General features: G+C 35.6%; 1 protein-coding gene across 1 annotated transcript in view; it reads right to left on the bottom strand.

Annotated features, from left to right (window-relative positions):
• Positions 1-18,765, bottom strand: part of Antxr2 (ANTXR cell adhesion molecule 2) — a 131,808-nt gene that overhangs the window by 71,957 nt on the left and 41,086 nt on the right. The window contains exons 11-12 of the mRNA XM_078021457.1: positions 13,654-13,732; positions 3,268-3,363 (exon numbers count right to left, since the gene is read on the bottom strand). Of these exons, the coding sequence (XP_077877583.1) occupies positions 3,268-3,363; positions 13,654-13,732 (175 nt within the window). The remainder of the gene's footprint in view (positions 1-3,267; positions 3,364-13,653; positions 13,733-18,765) is intronic.

Consider the following 18,765-nt stretch of genomic DNA (forward strand, 5'->3'; position numbering starts at 1 on the left):
GTTCCCTTCCAGTTTAAGATTCCAACTATGGGCGCTTTGTTAGATACTTTACTTTGGACTGGGGACATGGTTTAGTAGTAGAGGTATTAGCAAGGGCATTAGCAAGGGCCTGGATTAGATCCCCAATAGAAGGTAAGGATAGGGGAGGAGAGAAGAAAAGAGGAATGGAGGAAGGAACAGAGATAGATAGAGAGAGAGAGAGAGAGAGAGAGAGAGAGAGAGAGAGAGAAAGAGAGAGAGAAAGCAGACTCTGGCCACATCTAAGGTGCACTATCTGTTACTGGCTTTCCACTTCCATTTTTGATAGAACTCAGTTGGGCAGTCTTAATCTTCACCAGGACCAGAGCTCAACATTGCTGTAGGCACAGCTCCTTTCAGATGATTCTACTGAGCAGATCTCCCTGGTGGTTTCTTATCATCCCTGGGATGAGTTCAGACCTACAAGAAACAGGAAGCCCTCCCTTTGGGTTCTTCTCAAAACCAAAACTACCTACCTTTTATACAAGATCTCAGCCTAGCCCTGTTTGAAGCATGCCAAAATAACTCATACTTTTCACACATACTTCATCAGAATGTCCCTCATCCACTTGCACTGTCTCAGTCATCAAAACTCAGTTTGGGGTCATCCACTCAGTCCTGTTTTTCTGAAACAGTCCCTTTGTGTTCTTACTGCTCTTTACACATCTTGTGATTGGGCACTTGTGACCCTCCCTTAATACTTACTTGCCTACATTTCTGTGTTTCCACATGAAATGTGAATTTCCATACCATATCTCAGGCATTTGTGTATGTGTATATGGTACTTGGGATGGAACCCAGAAGCATTCTGACTCTGAGCTACATCCCCAGCATTTTTATTTTTTATTTTGAGATAGGTTCTCCCTAAGTTGCCCATGTTGGTCTCAAACTTTCTATTTTCCTGCCTCAACCTCCCAAGTAGCTGGGATTACAGTCAGGTGCTACCACACTTGGCTCATATGCATTTTTGTATCCCCAATTCCTAGCATAGTAACTGGCACTAACAGATGATTAATACATATTTGCCAAGGGCTAAATGTAGAACTTTGCCTCTACTTTCTCCCTGCTTTGAAACCTACTTAAGAAAACATTTGCTATGATTCATTTGCACCTAGGTATGAAAACATTTGCTATGATTCATTTGCACCTAAGTGTAAATAAGCTTATATTCAGGACTGGCTACTTTTAAATCGACATTCCTAGGTGCAAAATAAAGGTAGATCTCTCAAATAAGTTCAAAATTAAAAAGCACTAATTCATGATGTTTCTGATGATAGGAAGCCTTGCTGACATCTTATACACAATTAACAGGACCTCTCTATGCATTTCATAAAGACACTCCAAGATTTATAATCTGCAAGGCCTCAGGGTTAGAAGGAACATAATCTTTCCGATGATGAAGTGCTCTCCATAATATCCAAAATTATGGCCAAAATCTGTATACAAGAACGTATAAGTTCCTCCCAAAAAAAGCCCATTTCCGTTTTTGCATGTATTTAAAAAAAAAAAAACAAGTGTCATATAACTTGATAACTTCTGAGTCCTCTGGTCAATAGTAAATGAAATTGCAAAGTAATAAAGGGAGGAAACCAACACTGTAAAGTTTAAATTAAAAAACCAAGGAGCACAAATCACATTAGGGCACCTTTTGCTTTTTAATTTGAGATTCAAGAATGGTAGCCCCCCTAAAATAGCCATATCTCGGATAATCAAGATTATAACAGGAAACTGTCTGTGCATAAATTGCTGTGGCAGGAAACTGATTAGTTCAGCAAAGAGACAGGATGCTTCTTGTCTCTGATGTTGTCTGAGTTAATTCTATGCCTCCTCCATGGGCCAACTGCTCTGAGATAAAGAATTATAAAGTTGCCTCATGAAAGCAGACTGAAGTACAATTAATAATAAATGCAGGGGTGATACAAAGCACTGCCTCAAATTGCAAAGAAGTTGAAATCAGCAAAGGTGGGCGGGACGGGGAGGGCAGACTAGAAACATCATGTAAAACACTACCATGATCTACATACTATCAAGTCCTATATCATGTGCTCATATAAAAAGGAGCACTCTCAAAATAAGTAGGAGGCATGCTTTGAAAGAAGGCTTCCTTGGGATAATCTTTTCTATGGAACTTGAATAGTGTAAATTGGATTGCTTGAAATGTATTGAAATGTATTACTTAACATATTACCCTGGGATAGGCAGAATAATGCTGCCACAAAGATGTCCAAAACTGAATTCCATAGTCCTGTGAATAAATTACCTTACAAGGTAAAAGGGATTTTGCAGATATGGTTAAGAACCATGAGATGGAAAATGATCCTGGATTATCCAAGTGTGTCCAACCTAATCACCTGCTTCCTTAAACATGGAGGGCCTTTGCCACCTGGGTTCAGAGTCAGAGGGAAATGTGAATACAAAAGAATCATCAAGGAGATAAACATGGTTGGTTTTGAAGATGGAGAAAATACTCTAAGAGGCAAGAAATGTGGATAGCCTCTTGAAGCTGGAGAATGGAGTGTGAATGGACTCTACCCTAGGGGTGCAGAAAGGAATGCAGCCCTGCTGACACCTTTCAGCCCAGTGAGACCCACATCAGAGCTGTGATTACACAACTGCTAGATAATGAATTTGAGTTATTTGAAGTCACCAAGCATGCAGCAATAGAGGGTGAAGACAAGCCCACACTCCTTCACAGGTTTTATGCAAACATGAAAAATGACACAAATTGAAACTACCTGTCATTACTCCAAAAGTGACTGTTTAACAGATACCTCAACATCTGCACTTGACTTATTTCTAATATGTTTTTCAGAGGGAAAACAAAAAAAATTCTTGAAAGAGTAGAGCCTTCAAAAAAGAAACAAAAGATTCATAAGCCCTTAGGAAATAAAAAACAAAACCCTGACATTATCAACTGCTTTCAATGAATTCAACAGAAAACAAATCATCCCATTTACTGGAATTTTTCTTGTACTTGAGTGGAAACGCTTTTATTCCAACTACTTTCCTACATTTCTCAATGCTTTTTTCTATGAACCTGATTTTTAAGACACTTTTTTAGGTGATATTTTATAATAAATGTTGACACGCATGAATTCCCAAATCTATTATAGCAGTAAAATGATTAAAATTCAAATAACTAATTGAAACTTGGCTGTCACTGAACAATGAGGCATTCATTCATATTTACAACTTACTGAATAAAAAAATAAATTAAAAAGGGTAGAGTTGCAAATCCTTTTTACTCACCACTTTGCAGCAAAGGGGCCAAAACCACCACATCAAACCCATGCCCAAGAGTAACAATAACACCAAAATAGCAATGATGGCTGCAATCCCGTTAGACTAAAGTAGAGAAAAGACAAAAACAAAGCTTAGGTCAGCAAAGACAAAGCCAGCAAAAATTAGAGTCAAATACCACATGCATTTTTTTTTTAAGGAAATACTAGAAAGTAATACAGAAAGCATAATAATGCCCAATCAGATTTCAGGTATGTTCCTTTAAATTCTATAAATTCCTTTATATTTTATTTAACACATGTTAGGTTATGTTATGATAGGTAATAATAAATAGAAAATCTTCCAAATTGCTCCAGACAGTTTTAAAATGTCATAAAAGAATGTAGGGGGAAAAAAATCACTATTTGGGGTTAGACAATGGTACCTATCTTTTGTGTCTAGGTAAGGATTATTTCGGTTCAAGCATGATTACCCTTAGACAGGATTTCCCCAGACTAGATAATGATGTAACACCGTTTACTTGGTACATTTACATGGTAAGACAACATGCATATTTAAAAACCTAAGTAGATAACAAGTGAACAGCAGCAGCTATTGCTGGCAAATGGCCGATATATATCAAGGCAGATCAGATGATCTCTGATCACGGTTCAAGTCCTGCCTACACAAGAACCACACAAGTGTTCTTTCACTTCCTGACTGCCACGTACCTCGGAAGTCAAGACACCTGCTTTAGGCTCTGCCTCTGCCTTTCATCCTAACCACCACCTATTCATCCTACAGGGTCCAGGGGAAGTCACTTCTTCAGGAGGCCTTCCTTAGATCCTCTGGCTAGAAAGTACCCCTTCTAATTCTACAGCTCATATTTATCAATATTTTAATCCTTAGCACTTTTCACAATATAATTATGAGATTTATGACTTTTTTTTCATTTCTTTTTTCTGCCAAGATTCATTGTGAGTGCTAGAAAATCACAGGCTATGTCTAATCAACTTGCTACCGTATACTCCAGGCCTGGCATTTAAAAACTATTAACAGTGAGAATGAATCCCAAAGAAATAAGACTCCAAATGCAAAAAAAAAAAAAAAAAAAAAAAAAAAAGTGCAAATGCATTTACTTTTGATAGAGAGAGTTCACAAGAGAAGAACAGCATCTCTTTCCCACTCTCTGGAATTCCCAGTAATCCTATTGTGCTTTAGTTCAGTTTTGGTTTTCAGGGTTTTTTGTTGGTCTTGTTGCTTTGTTTGGTTTTAAGAGAAAGGATTCAGGGAAGAACAAAACGAAAGGGAGAGAAAAAAGAGTAATATTTTTATAGATAATTTCAGAAAAATATCTAAGTGTTCTGGTCTTAAAGCCAAAGAAAACAGTCCAGAGCATATATCAGGCTGCTTAGGGAAATACCCACAGTGCATTCTTCAACACATAATTCTAAATACTCATGAAAAAATCAAGCCATTCTCCACAGGCTTAATTATATTAAGGTTTAAAATCTAGACAAACAGAAAAGAATGACATAGAAGCAGATGGAAAAATGTGGCATGCCATATATAAATGTGTAAATTCTTGACCTCATCTTCAAATGCCAGGTCTTATGAAGATGCCTCCAATCCATGACTGTTCACAAGCAGAAGGAACTAAGCATTCCCCACCAGCCTTTTCCCACCTGAGAACCCAGGTTATTTGATGTGTTGCAAAAGAGTTCTGAACATTTGGTTCCTCCTTTCTTAGAATTTGCACTTTTTCAGAAATAAGGACATGCAACTACAGGACATGAATCTGCTAAAATTTAGCAGTTAGCTCATTTTTTTCAGATGTCATGAACAAGATAGAAAATTGTGCCACCAGTTGGAATACTAAGTAACTGGGCTGACCCTGACATGTATGTAAAATTTTTTATTTTCTCTCAAAATAAAATGCCTTTATTATAGTATTGACAAAACACTATGCCCCTCCAGATAAAAATATACATTTATTATGACAATACTATCATCTCTACTTATTCCAAAGCCTTATATAAAAAAAACTAAAATTAAAATATGCACATTCAAGACCTACAGATCTTATTTTAAGTTGGATCATGATAGAAAATAAAGCAAGAGGAAGCACATAATTTAATGATACCCAACTTTGTCATATATGTCTGAGACACACCTCCTGATTGTACCCGTCCCAGACATTAGCTCAATTGATTGGATACAAATTCCAGCTTTCCCATTTCCTTTGTTTTGATTGCCAGAGCCATTATCAAAGCAAGGATATGTCAGATATGAAAGGGAAATAATTTCATTGTTCACATAACTTCATAAACAAATTAAGAAATGTCAAACATGTCAAATTTAGGCCTGTGAACAGATACAGTGTTACAAACCCTGGACTAAGAAGCCTGATGAAGAGTATGGAGCGGGATAAAATTACACCCAGATCTGTGTCATGGGCAGAAACTAGAAACTTCTCACTTTTACTGAAACATGTTTCTCTTTTGATAGAACTCAGGTCAAAACATAATCCTAATAAATATTCAGCACAATAATATCATTTTTCCTGAACTTAATAGAATATATGTTACTGGAAGTTAAAAATATTTTTCATTCATTCAAAAAATATTTGATGAGCCCTTATTACATACCAGGCAGTTAAACAAGTACCAGGGAAAATCCTCACAAAGCCTACTAGAGAGAGAGAAACCTTCAGCAAAAGTGTGATCAGTGTGAGAACCTGTAAAAATGGAAACTAACCTAGCAGGTTAGGCTCTGAGAGGATCTCTTGAAGATGTGTGAAGGGATGGGGAGGAGTGGAGGCAGAATCAGTGGCTCTTGTAAAAATAAGAGAAAGCCCATTCTGACTGGAGCCTGGAGTCAGAGGAAACTGGGTGATAGCCGAGGAGATTGAAGAAAAGAAGTCAAATATAAACCTCTGAAAAGCTGTCGTTCAGTACAGAGAACTGGCCAGTGTTGAATTAAAAGTCATTCGTTAGATGACCTTCCAATGGATCATTTGTTGCATTCTTACAAAAAAGGAGTTCTGAACAAGTAACATTTTCAGATGTCTATGAAGACTTGGGTATGAAAGTTAGCTGAGAAGTCCAGCATGAGACTCAGCAGGTAGATGCCAGTCAAAGCTTTGATTCAAAACTCCTCTAAGGATTATATAGCGACAAAGCCGAACCTCAAGCCTTGATGTTAGGATAGAAGGAACCAATTTCCTATTCATCCAAACACAAAAATTTAACTTTATCTGCATCTAATTTCTTTTCCTTTTTTTTATTAAAAGAAAGTTATAATATACAATCAAAAACTTTCCCAGCACAACTGAAATTCTCCCAAGACAATTATAGAAGTATAAAAACAAATCAGGGCCACTACTGTATTTGCAAAGTAATGATAGAAAAGAGGAATCACTCAAAGTTTCAAAATTGCATGAATGTTGTGATGGATCTAGAAAATAATTTAGTCACAGTAGCCACATTAGAATAAAACAGAGATAGAAGAGGAGAAATTGGTGCCTACAATTTTGTCATGGACTAGATGATAGAGCTATTTACTGGATTCTTTGGAATATTCTGTATCAGGAGTAGTACACTATAGCTCAAGGGCTAAATCAAGTTCATTTATTTTTTAAGACCTCTCCCAGCTAAGATTTTTTTTTGCATTATTACATAGATGAAAAAAATCAAAAGAAGAATATGCCACATGAAATTCAAATTTTGGTATACACAGCTTTATTGAACACAGCCACAGCTGTTTATTTACATAATGTCTATGACTGCTTTTGTACTATATGGTAGCATTGAGTTGGTTGTGACAGAGACCAGACACCCAGCAAAGCCTGCAGTATTTACTCTCTGGCCTTTTACAGGAAAAGTTTGTTGACCCCTGTGCTAGACAAATCAATTTTGGATCTGGTAAAAAATGGCAGATTGTTCAAGCGTTTGTTCAAGGGGAAAAAAACAGATTTGGGTTCAATTTTCAATTCAAGAACTTACTAGATTGTGAAACTGGGCAAGAAATTTAACCTTTCAGAGTCTCCAAGCTCCAAGTGAATAGTAAGAGCTACAATCAGCATAAGCTATGTTCCTCAAGCCATGCATCCTGCGGAGGGGTTGGTCCACCTAACAGCAGCACCTTCTAATGTGTTTGCGTAAATGTGCCCTAAGGATTGGAATAGCTCTCTGATCTCTGTTCCTCAGTTTTCTCATCTGTAAAATCAACATATTAGTAACAGCTTCCTCTTCAATTGTGAGTATTAAATGAAGCCAGAAAGTGCTTAGCACATGTACAATAGAGTTTAGCACACTGTCCAATCTGTGCTCAGAGAATGGGTTCTTGATATTATTATTCTAAAAGGGCCATAAAAGATCAATAGTTCAAGAGGGAAAAAAGACATTTTTACTATTTTTACTGTATCTTTTTTAAAGCAGAGATACATCTAAGAGACTGATAAGACCAGGTGTGGTGGCACACACCTGATCCACGTGGGTTGGGAGACTGAGGCAAATGGATCACAAGTTCAAAGCCAGCCTCAGAAACTTAGCAAGACCCTGCCTCAAAAATAAAATATAAAAGGGCTAAAAATGTGGCTTAGTGGGTTCAATTCCTCAGACCAAAAACAAAAACAAAAAAAAAAACAAAGAGAGACTGGAAGAGATGAAGGGAAAGGACTATTTAGAAACAAACCCTCCTCAGACTCCAGTCTTCAATCTCTTAACTTAACTTTAGTTCACCCACTTTTTAAAAAAAAATTATTATTTATTTTTTAAAATTTATTTTTTAGTTTCTCCACATTTAAACTACACATACTACAAATTTCATTCAGTCATTTAGCAAATAATTTTGGGCCACATGCCCTGTATAAAGACCACATATAAAAAGAAGCAAAGATAAGTAGCAGGTTCTACCATCAGCATCTCAGGGCTGATGAGCAAACCTGGAAGAAAATAAAGTGGAGCTCAGAGCCCTGTTTGCCTATTTAACAGGACTACACCACAGGTGCTCTTGGAGCATATAAAGGATCTTTTTTGTTTGTGGGATTTTCACAATAACTAATTAATTACTAGACCAAAGGTGTTTAATTTTGTTTGGTTTTTGAATACCTGTAAAAATCAAAAGCATCATCCTCATGAGAAGCAATATTGCTAACTGCATTTTACCTGATTTCTATATCTGAATATGCCTGAAAGTCTGAACATCATTTAAACCCAGCGCCCAGTATTTATCATACTATTACACACTATCTCTTCTACTGTGACTAGAGATTTAATGTACGAATCAGCAGGTTCACTGCATCAGCTTGAGTCTCACTTTCCATGTCTATAAAATGGTAATATTACTGCCACATACCAGAGGTATTTGAGGCTGAATACAAAATATGGTTAAATCTAATGAGAAAAAAAATGTTCTATATCTATCATCAATATGATGAAGTGAATTACAATATTTATTATCTGAAATCATTAGTATAATCATAAAAATCACAAAAAAGGCAGGCTTTAGGTCCTCAGGTGAAGGTGGAGGGAGGTCCCTGGTGACCCCTCAGATTTCTCAGTCCTGGTCTTGGTGACCTTACACAGGCACCTACTGCTGGCTTCTCTTTATGTTGGGATACTATCTTCCTTATTCTTCTCTATTTGATACACGTTCTGATTTTCCCATATCTTGATGTCTTGCGTTGTACCTTCTCTGTCACTTCTTCATTTATTCTACCAACCAAGATGAACTTACCTGTCACCTCAGCCTGATTAATCTTTAAAGTTTAATCTGATCCAATTTGTTCCTGACTGTGGGCCTGTGATCTCCCTTTTCTGGAAGAATCTTACTTTAGAAAATTTGTATTTTCAAGTTTGAAATGCTTATGGATCTCATTAAGAGCCTCTGGAAATCTGGACACAGTGGTGCACACCTGTAATCCCAGTGACTCAGGAAGCTGAGATAGGAGGATTTCAAGTTCAAGGTCAGCCTCAGCAGCATAGAGTGGCCCTCAGCAACTTAGTGAAACCCTGACTCAAAATAAAAAAGTAAAAGAAGCTGTGGGATGGAGCTCAGTGGCAAAGTACCCCTGAGTTAAATTACTAGTACCAAAAAAAAAAAAGCCTCTTGCCAGTTTTAGACTCTGGAGGGATGTCTTTTTGGGGACCTGGAAGCCATTCTTTTGAAAAGTCATCAAGGAAGATACCACTTCAGAGGAGGAAGAAGGTAGGAATCTATAACATCAGTAGGCACCTTGCTCTACATTTCAGCACTACCTCCTGCCAGGAAAGCAGGAGAAAACTTATTTTTTCTTTAAGTAAGACAAATTAGCCCAGAGGTAGCCCACAATTTCCCCCACTAGAGCTCATAAAAATTCTCCAGCCATTGGCTTCAACAGAGTTCCATTTAACCTCTCTTTCCTCTTCCAGTAGTCTTGAACAATATCTTCCTCGTTTGCTTCCTTTTGTCCAGTACAATTTGTGTTTGTACATATTCCTCCTATTTCAAAATTCCATTAACCCTAATTTCTCCCATCTTTCTTCCTTTTCCTGTCCTCAACAACAGTGAAACCTAAATGCTGATCTCCAGTCCTGATGCTTCTCAGAGAACTTGAGGTTATATCTACAATTACCCATTGGACATTGCCAACCTTCCTAATCAGCTGGTTTTAGATATTTCCAAAGATAGTATTATTCTTTCACACCATGAGATGCAATATTTTGGAATGAGTCATTCCATTCCAAACCCGTAAGACACTTTATAATATGTATTTCTTCATTAACACAACTTCTATTATTGTTTCTAGTGCTGTTTCTACCACCATAAGTAAACTCAGAACCCAAAGTTTTATGCCTAAATTCCAGCACTTGTCTCCTAAAAGCTTTTTTCTGTGCTTTGTTTTCTTTCCATTCTAACTTTCTTGCAGGCCACTACTAATGGAATCTTCCCAAAATAGAATGCTGCCATCACATTCATGTCTGAAGCCTTTTAAAAAGACACTGTTATCTACTGAGGTCAGATTTTATGATTTTTCAAGACAGTAAACCTAAAAAAAAATTAATGGAGCCTCTCATACAGTCTTACTGGCTCAGCATTCTGCGAAATATACAGGAAGAAGAGGAAGAGGAATATGAGGAAAAGAAGGAGAAGATAGAATGAAGAAAGAGAGGGAAGGAAAAAAGGATAAAGGGAAGGAAAGAAGAAAGGGAAGTTGATACTGACAAATCACTATGGTTGTTACCCAAATCAAATGATATTTTTAAATTAGAGGAAGAAAATTTTCAGAATAAAGAGTTCCTTCACATTGAGTAAATCCAGCTTTATGAAAAAAAAACCTTTTCTTTTTTTTTAAATTTCAGCATTGACATTTCTGTACAGTAGATTCTGGGTACTATAGGCCTGTAGGATTCTGTCCAAACTCTGTGTGGTGTTTTAGGTTACTGATGATCTAGTCTAAATTTCCCATTTCCAATTTTTCCTTCCACTTATTTCCACTCTGACTAAATATCTCTGCTCTCAATTCTTCCACACATACCCTGTTTATTCTTTCTCTGTAACGTGTTTCCTGTCCTCTCTTCTTACTTATATCCTGTCCCTTTATGAACCAGTTTGTCTTGCTTCCTCCCTAAAACCAAAATCTTTCTCTGGTACTCTTCCTTCTCCTGCTCTAACTTCCTGAAAGCCACTTGTTTCCCCCAATAAGTATTATGTGAAATGTTGTTACCTATTTCATTCCACCCACTGTCTCTAACTCCCAAGATCATACCACCAATCCAGACCCTTCTCTAAAGCATGTGACTTATGTATTCAGAGGTCTCTCTCACATATATACTTAGCTATCTCATACATATCTGCCACTCAACAGTACCAAAATGGAACTCCTCATCTTCCAGAAACTGCCTCTATCTGATGGCAATGCATCCTTCTGGCTGCAGGCAAAAAAGCTTAGTGTTATTCTTAATGTGTTTTTTTGCTTTCACACCCCACATCTAACCTGTCGAGGCATTCCAAAAGATCTACCTTTAAAATACATTCAAGTTTGGAGCTAGAGATATAGTTCAGTTGCACAGGCCCTGGGTTCAATCCCTGGCACCACCAAAAAAAAAAAAATCCCAAATTCAACTACTTCTTCCCACCTCCACTGTTTTCATTCCAATGGGGCCATCTACCTCTCTTCCCAGCTCCTGGATTATTAAAACAGCCACAGAGTTGAGCTCAATGTTTCCATTTTGTCCCCACCAGTAAAGCCCATTTTCACACAGCAGCCAGAGTGATCTTTTTACAGTGTTAATTCAAATCCTATTAAATCATGCCTCCCTGTTTCCCTGGAGAAAGTTCAACTCCTTTTAATGACTCATTCTCCCACCTGCTTTACACCCTCCCATCTCTCTTTCCTCATCCTGAGATTCTTACTCTCTTCCTTTCACCTCCACTCCACCATTCTGATTGCCTAGCTATTTTTTAAACTTCCAGATATAGTCCCACATCAGACATGGTTCTAAGTGCTCTGTCTGTGGAACACTTGTCCATCAGATGGTCTTTGGGGCTCACTTCCTTTCCTTCCTCAAGTCTTGGCTCAAATCTTACCTTCTCAGTGAGAATCACCTTGACCCCTATTTAATATGGCAACTTGCCCCTTCACCTTCTCCCTATCTCTGACACAACCAAGCTTCCTTCTTCTGAAACAAAGACTACCTCATGTCATAATACCCTCCTGAGACCTAGGAAGACCTGGATACACTTTTCTTATTATCAACCAATAAATTTCAATGAATCATTCAGCCTCAGCATCCCTGCACATGGAACTAGTACCTGGTTATAAAGCAGGAGCATAAACCCATTTCCCTAAAATAGCTGGAGGTGCAGAATAAGAAGATGGATAGAGAAAGAATGCCATTTCTGAAGCTAAGCACTGAGAAACTACACAGTACAAATATTTGTAACTTCAACCAACCACATCCTGAAAAGCCAGAAAACCTAAAAATTGCAACATCCACAAAACTTACAAATTGCAAAACACATTACAGATGAAGGGGGGGGAAACAACTTTAAACAAATCTAATATTTTCAAAACAGAAAAAAAAATGTCAACAAAGCCATTCAGGGAGTTCCAAAGTGGCCCAAGTTTCCAACTACATGATAGTTTTTTCCTGAAATGCTGTTGTACAATGAGAAGCACAACCACCTCTACACAGATAGCATTCAATTGTTTTACTGTGTTCCTAGAGGAAGGATATCTCCTGAGTTACTATATAAAAATATAAGGCCACAAAACCATAAGATCTATAAGAAAATTTTAAATTTGGGATTGTAGTCTTTTGGAAGGCAGAAATTTTTCATTTTTTTCATACATGCACACACACACATTGTTGTTGTTATTGTTTTTTGATGTACATAACAGTAGAGTGTATTTTGACATACATACTTGGAGTATAACCCATTCCAATTAGGATCCCATTCTTGTGGATGTATATAATGTAGAGTTACACTGGTCATGTATTCATATATGAGTAAAGGAGAGTTAGGACCTATTCATTCCACTGTTTTTCCTATTCCCATCCCCCCTCCTTTTCCTTCACTCCCCTTTGTATAATCCAATGAACTTCTATTCTTCCCCTCCCCATCCTCCTTTGCTGTGGGTTAGCATCTATGTATCAGAACATTTAGACCTTGGATTTGATTTATATTCTTTACAAAGAAAAAGTACTCTTAAAAATAATAGCCAGGGAGTCAGTCTAATTTAGAGCTTCCTATTTTCATGTTCAACAATATAATGTCAAATCTTTCTATAAATGCACAAAATTAACTATTATGTTTGCATTTCAACATAAATTCATAATCTCAATGATAGTTTCAAACTAAGATATTATCAAGCTACCATATTAGAAAACACTAACTTTTAAGATGGATAAAATAATGAAGTCGGGCTGGGATTGTGGCTCCGTGGTAGAGTGCTTGCCTGCCATGTGTGAGGTATTGGGTTTGATTCTCAGCACTACTTATAAATAAATAAATTAAATAAAGTTCCATTGACAACTAAAATAATAATAATAATAAAGTCACCCATTAAGTGCACTAAGGATTTTAAAATATGATAAACAGCTACTAAATTCTAACCTCAAACAGAAAAACTGTCAATTCCCTTTTTAATTTTCTAAGGAAAAAATGCTTCATTTTTTTATTCTCTTATCTTAATTTTAAATGACTTTTGAATTTTATATATATCAATTCAAATATTATACTCTCTTAAAATTCCCTTAAAAGGGAATCAAACAGAAATTCTAAACAACCTAAAATAAATTTTATGTCAATTTCATGGTCTTCCAATGTACTTGTCTGTGCCTTCTATATTGTAGTGTACAACAATGCCCAGGCTCCATAAATTATTTCTGGATAAGAGTATTTTTAAAAAACAACTAGCTTTTTACTTACACATTCTGTGGCTGTGACTATTAGTGTGCTTGAAATGATAGATTTTCCTCCATTAAAGCTTACTGAAACATCAAGAGTTCTGAAAGAAAAATAAAATAATAATTAAAAATAAATTAGAAACTGAAGAATTTCTGAAAATTTTTATGTCCCTATATAATTTAAAACTGACCAGAATATGCTTAAGGAGTAAAGACCACAGCTTTTAATCAATTATTCTATTATTTTACATCCTGAATTCTAGTCCTTATACATTAGCCAGAGGAAAATTCCTTAAGTGATCTAATTGTTCCTTTAAAAATATTAGTATAAATAACAACATTTAGAAATTTCCTAATTCAGAGAAATGTTGAAATTATTTCAGGCTCACAAAAAAACTTAAAAGGGAAAAATTCTTAGATTCCTTTTAATTTATTTTTCTGTCTCTATAGATACTACTGTCTTCATAAGATCACTGTTTAAGAAGATAAGATCAGAAGTAATACACCATTTAAAGATGAAAAGAAAAAGTGAACATGAAAGGAAAAAAGGAAAGAAAAAATAGAAAAAGAGACATGTTTCTAGACATTCGTTGTAGATGTTCCCAGGATACTAACATATTCTAGCAAGGAAGAAAAGAGAAAATAATTTGGGTCCCTGGCTAAAAAAATATCATAGCTAAAATACAACTTTCATTTTGAAACAATGATTTCAAATTATAAAACAAATAATAATTAAAAATTTTTTAATTCAGATTCTAGTAATTCATTAGTTGGAATCAGTTAGCTGGAATTAAGATCTTTTTTTTAAAATAGCTGTAGTGAGATATTGAAGGGAAAAATGATAAGGAGGTAAGGAAACAGCTCTATTCCAAAATAATTTGTGAACTATATTAACATACAATAATCGGTAATCAAAGCTACCCATTCATTAAAGCAGAAAGTAGTACATGACATCTTCTACAGTTTCTATGCACTACTATACTTTTTAACACTTTAAATTCCAATTCTCATAAAACATTCTAGACTCCAAGAATTAACAGCCAAAAACAAATAGCCCTAATTATTCTAATTTAGTAGGATTTTGTTGTGGTAGTATAGAACTTTGCTATTGTAATAGTTGTAGTAGAGATATAGATTTCTTCTCTATACCAATGCCAACTACTACTTATTATAGACAGGATAAAACAGAAGAAACCTCAAGTTGCTGGCAGGATTTTCAATAAAAATACCAAAGAGATGAGAAGTGTCATTTAGTCCTTGCTGGCATTTAACGGGGATTATCTCATTTAAGCCTCACAATAAATGGCCTTTGAAATAAGTAGGACTTTACAGATGGGGTGCAGGAGACCCAAAAATGTTAATAACCTTGCTCTGAGTAATTAAGTCACAATTTTAACTATGAGTTTTCTCCATCATACCACTGTGGCTTGATGTAATGATGAAAGTCCTTAATGTATTTCTCCTCTCAATGTGATATTTAGTTTGGATTCATACAGGAATATAACCATAGGAAAAGATATTATTGGTGAAGTTGAAGCAAATTTCTTATGCAAGATTCAGAAATATCCCTATTACAAAATATTTCTTGTAACACATTCACTTAAAACCATTTTGTTTAAAAAAAGAGTTCAGCTAAATTCAGAAAAGAATGAGAATTTTGAGTACTGAAATCAAATTAACTGAATTTCTGAACTACTCTGATATAGAATGCCAGGAGGCCTATTAAACAAAGAAAATGTAAATCTACTTGCTCATTCTGCAAAACTGAGTGCTTTGTTTTTGTTTTAATGACTAAGCTTAACAGAATCCAAAAATAATCCTTCCTACTTCCTAATTCCCTTACTTTAAAACATGTTCCGGGAATCATATAACACAGTAAACATGATTTTATTTGGGGGAAAGATTATTTTGATTCATAGTAGTATGTGCTTGTTACAGGCAATTTTATTGATTCCATTTTAAGGGATCAGTAGATATTGACTGAAGTTGTTTATAATCTGACACTTGGAATTCAACAGAAACAAATCAGTTCTCTAAGCAGGGAAGCATTTATAGATTTCTCTGCTTACCAAAATGGAATCAGAACACATGATATAATTTTGAAGTAAATTCACTCCTTCTTACAGTGGAAATGCATGCTGATGAAACCCTATAGCCAACCCAAATGACTGTTATCCCCAAATCTCAGTCTGGGCTAAAGTGGCTGGTTTCAAATAAAATGGAGTTAAAACTCCACAGATATGGAAATCTACCTTATGATGCTTCCAGACATGCAGACTTCTTTGAAAACATATAATCTTCATGTTTCTGGAGGTAGTAGTACCATGATCAAAACATTACCATGAACACCACCACTACCAGTTACAGGCTTTGATGGATTTCTTACTAAGAGCTAGACATGAATTCATTTTCTCATTTAATTCTCACAGTAGCCCACTTGGGTAGACACTGGCATTCATCCCATCTTCTAGACAAAGAATATGAAGCTTGAACAGGTAATTTGTCCAAATATTGAGTCTCACTGACTCTATAGTCAAAACACTTTTACTTCTGCACCATTCTACCTCAATCCTTCACCCATATTTTAGGATCTTATATTTAAATTCCTCTCATCAACATCAGTTTAGTATAAGTCTTCTGTTCTTCTATTGTATTCCCTTATCTTTCATGGTGAAGTAGAACAGCATTTACTGTATGCTAAAACAAGATATTTATTTGTGAACATATATTTAAGAATATATATGTATTTTTCTTGAAAAAAACTCTGCAGTGTGGCAAACATGAAATACACAGTTACTTCTGCTTTTGAGTTTGGTTGTTTCTTTAGAAAAATTTTTTAAAATTAGTTGTATGATATTGGCACTATCATGAATCTGGTGCCATTTGAAAGCTGTGTTACTCCTTTGCTGGCATGGAATACTAAAGCTGCTTCACTCTATAACTTAAACCCAGTATCTTTACATTCTTTGTCCCAAGCCTGTGACATATACATGAAATGTTTTCTGTCATGTTTTATGTAATTTTGATCAGTACTGTTAGAATTGTTCATCCCTATCCCTCCATAACCTCCACCTCTGCTTAGTACACTTCTGACCATGCAATTTATTATCTCAGTTATAGAAATTGTATTATGGGCACAGTATACTAACACAATATTGTGTTTACTTAAGTGCAGACATCAGTGGGAAGCAAGGAAAGACTTTACCTTTATTTGTCCCAAGTATCAAATAAAATTGAAAAAGGGAATAGATTAAGCCCACATGGGGAAACCAGAGCCCTGAGTTTGAACCCACATCACTCTGCTTCCTCAATCTGTAAAATGGGAGAATTATATCTATTTCATATTTTCTGGGTAAGGGAGTTTAATACAATTATATACATTAAAAGTCCAACACAGTGTCTGGAACACAGCAGGTAGTCTGTAAATCACTGTAACACTGAGTACTTATCTAATGTATTACTCAGAATATCAAGGTATTCTAAAAAACCTTTTAGATCTAAACCAACAACAACAAAAATAATAATATAAAAGAATATACAGTGGCAATTAAGTATACATCAACACTTTTTTATTTAAAGAATTTCTATTCTAGTTATTGTCATATAAAAATAAAGACAATATGGAAGGCTAACTTGTTAAAAAATGCTTACTATATAATTCATGTAGATTTACATTTAAAAAAATGTCAGTGCTGTTTCCTTCCTGTTATAAAACATTATCCTGATCAAACATAACAACTGTGTTGAGCTGTATGCTTAAACCTCAAACCTAAAACCACACTTCAAATTGGTTTGTGAATGTTTGCCAATGAATTCATTCAATCACTCATTCTATTACTATTTAGTTAAACAAATATTTCTTAGTTGCCTATAACAGCAGTAATAATTTGTAAAAATCACACAAACTACTCTATGCTTGGTAATGGGGCTGCAATAAATAAAACAAATTACAATGTAACTGAAGGGAAGCCACATATACAAACAATTATAACAGAATGATGTTAAATAAAACAGGTATAAACACAGGTGAACTGGGGGACCATGTGAGAGACACAATCATCTCAGCCTTGAAATGAGGACACCAACAAAGGTTTCCTGTGGTAGTTCACATATAAAGACAAGTTCTAAAGTATGATTAGGAGTTAGGAAATGAGATTAAAAAGGAACCCAAGCAGATGAAGTCCCTGACAGGGTGGAAAGAGAGGCACAAAATAGTCAAGGAACTAAAGTATTCATTATGCCAGCTGCACTTCTGTGTAAGAGTAAAAAAATAATGTCTTTAGCCTGGAAAGGAAAGGAGAGAAAGCTTGGTAGAAATATGGTCTAAATTGGCTATACCAATATCACTCTTTTTGATATTTGAAGTGTAAAGTATGAGTCTGAAGAATACAATGCTAGAATAGAAAGACTGTTTTAAAAAGTCTCAGTATATTTCAAGTAAGAACCAAAGCAGAATTGAACTAAAATAGTGGCAATGAGTGTCGTGTGAAAACAAAAACTGAGAGATATTAAGAATTGGAATAAAGAGGACTAGGACATTTATTGGGTGTAAGAAGTGAGGAAGAAGGAATAAAGATGACTTCAAAGTTTCTGTCTTAGAAGTCAGTGAGAAGTCTTGCATTGGGAAGGCAGGAGAAGGAGCAAGTCTGAACAGGACATGAGTTTACTCTGTAACCTCAAGTTCAAGATCCCTATGGGAGATTTAAGTGACTTAGTAGACATTGGGATAGTGGACAACTGGACAGGACTTGAAGGTAAAAAAAAGATCTTGCCTAAGGAGTTGGAGATCATGCAAAAGAAAAATAAATTCTTGAGAAGAAGAGATAATGAGTCAGAAATCCAACTGTGATAAAAACAGACAGTGAAGGAACTCTAAGAAAAGAAAAAAGAAGAGTTTGAAGTGACATCTGAGAAAAAACCATGAGGATGAGAACATGAAGTTCAAATGACAAGATGACCTTCCCAAACAGGAGGAGGGGCCCAGGATGTAGATGATATAGGGAGGTAAAGAACGGCCAGGATGACATTGCCAGCTCTTTCCACTTCTCTTTCTATAAATCGGTTCTACATTGTTTCTTACAAATATTTTACTCTACATATTGTTTCATATTTAGAAATTTTTTTTGCAAAGCAA

This window comes from Ictidomys tridecemlineatus, chromosome 9, assembly GCF_052094955.1.
Source record: "Ictidomys tridecemlineatus isolate mIctTri1 chromosome 9, mIctTri1.hap1, whole genome shotgun sequence".
NCBI classification, from domain to species: Eukaryota; Metazoa; Chordata; class Mammalia; order Rodentia; family Sciuridae; genus Ictidomys; species Ictidomys tridecemlineatus.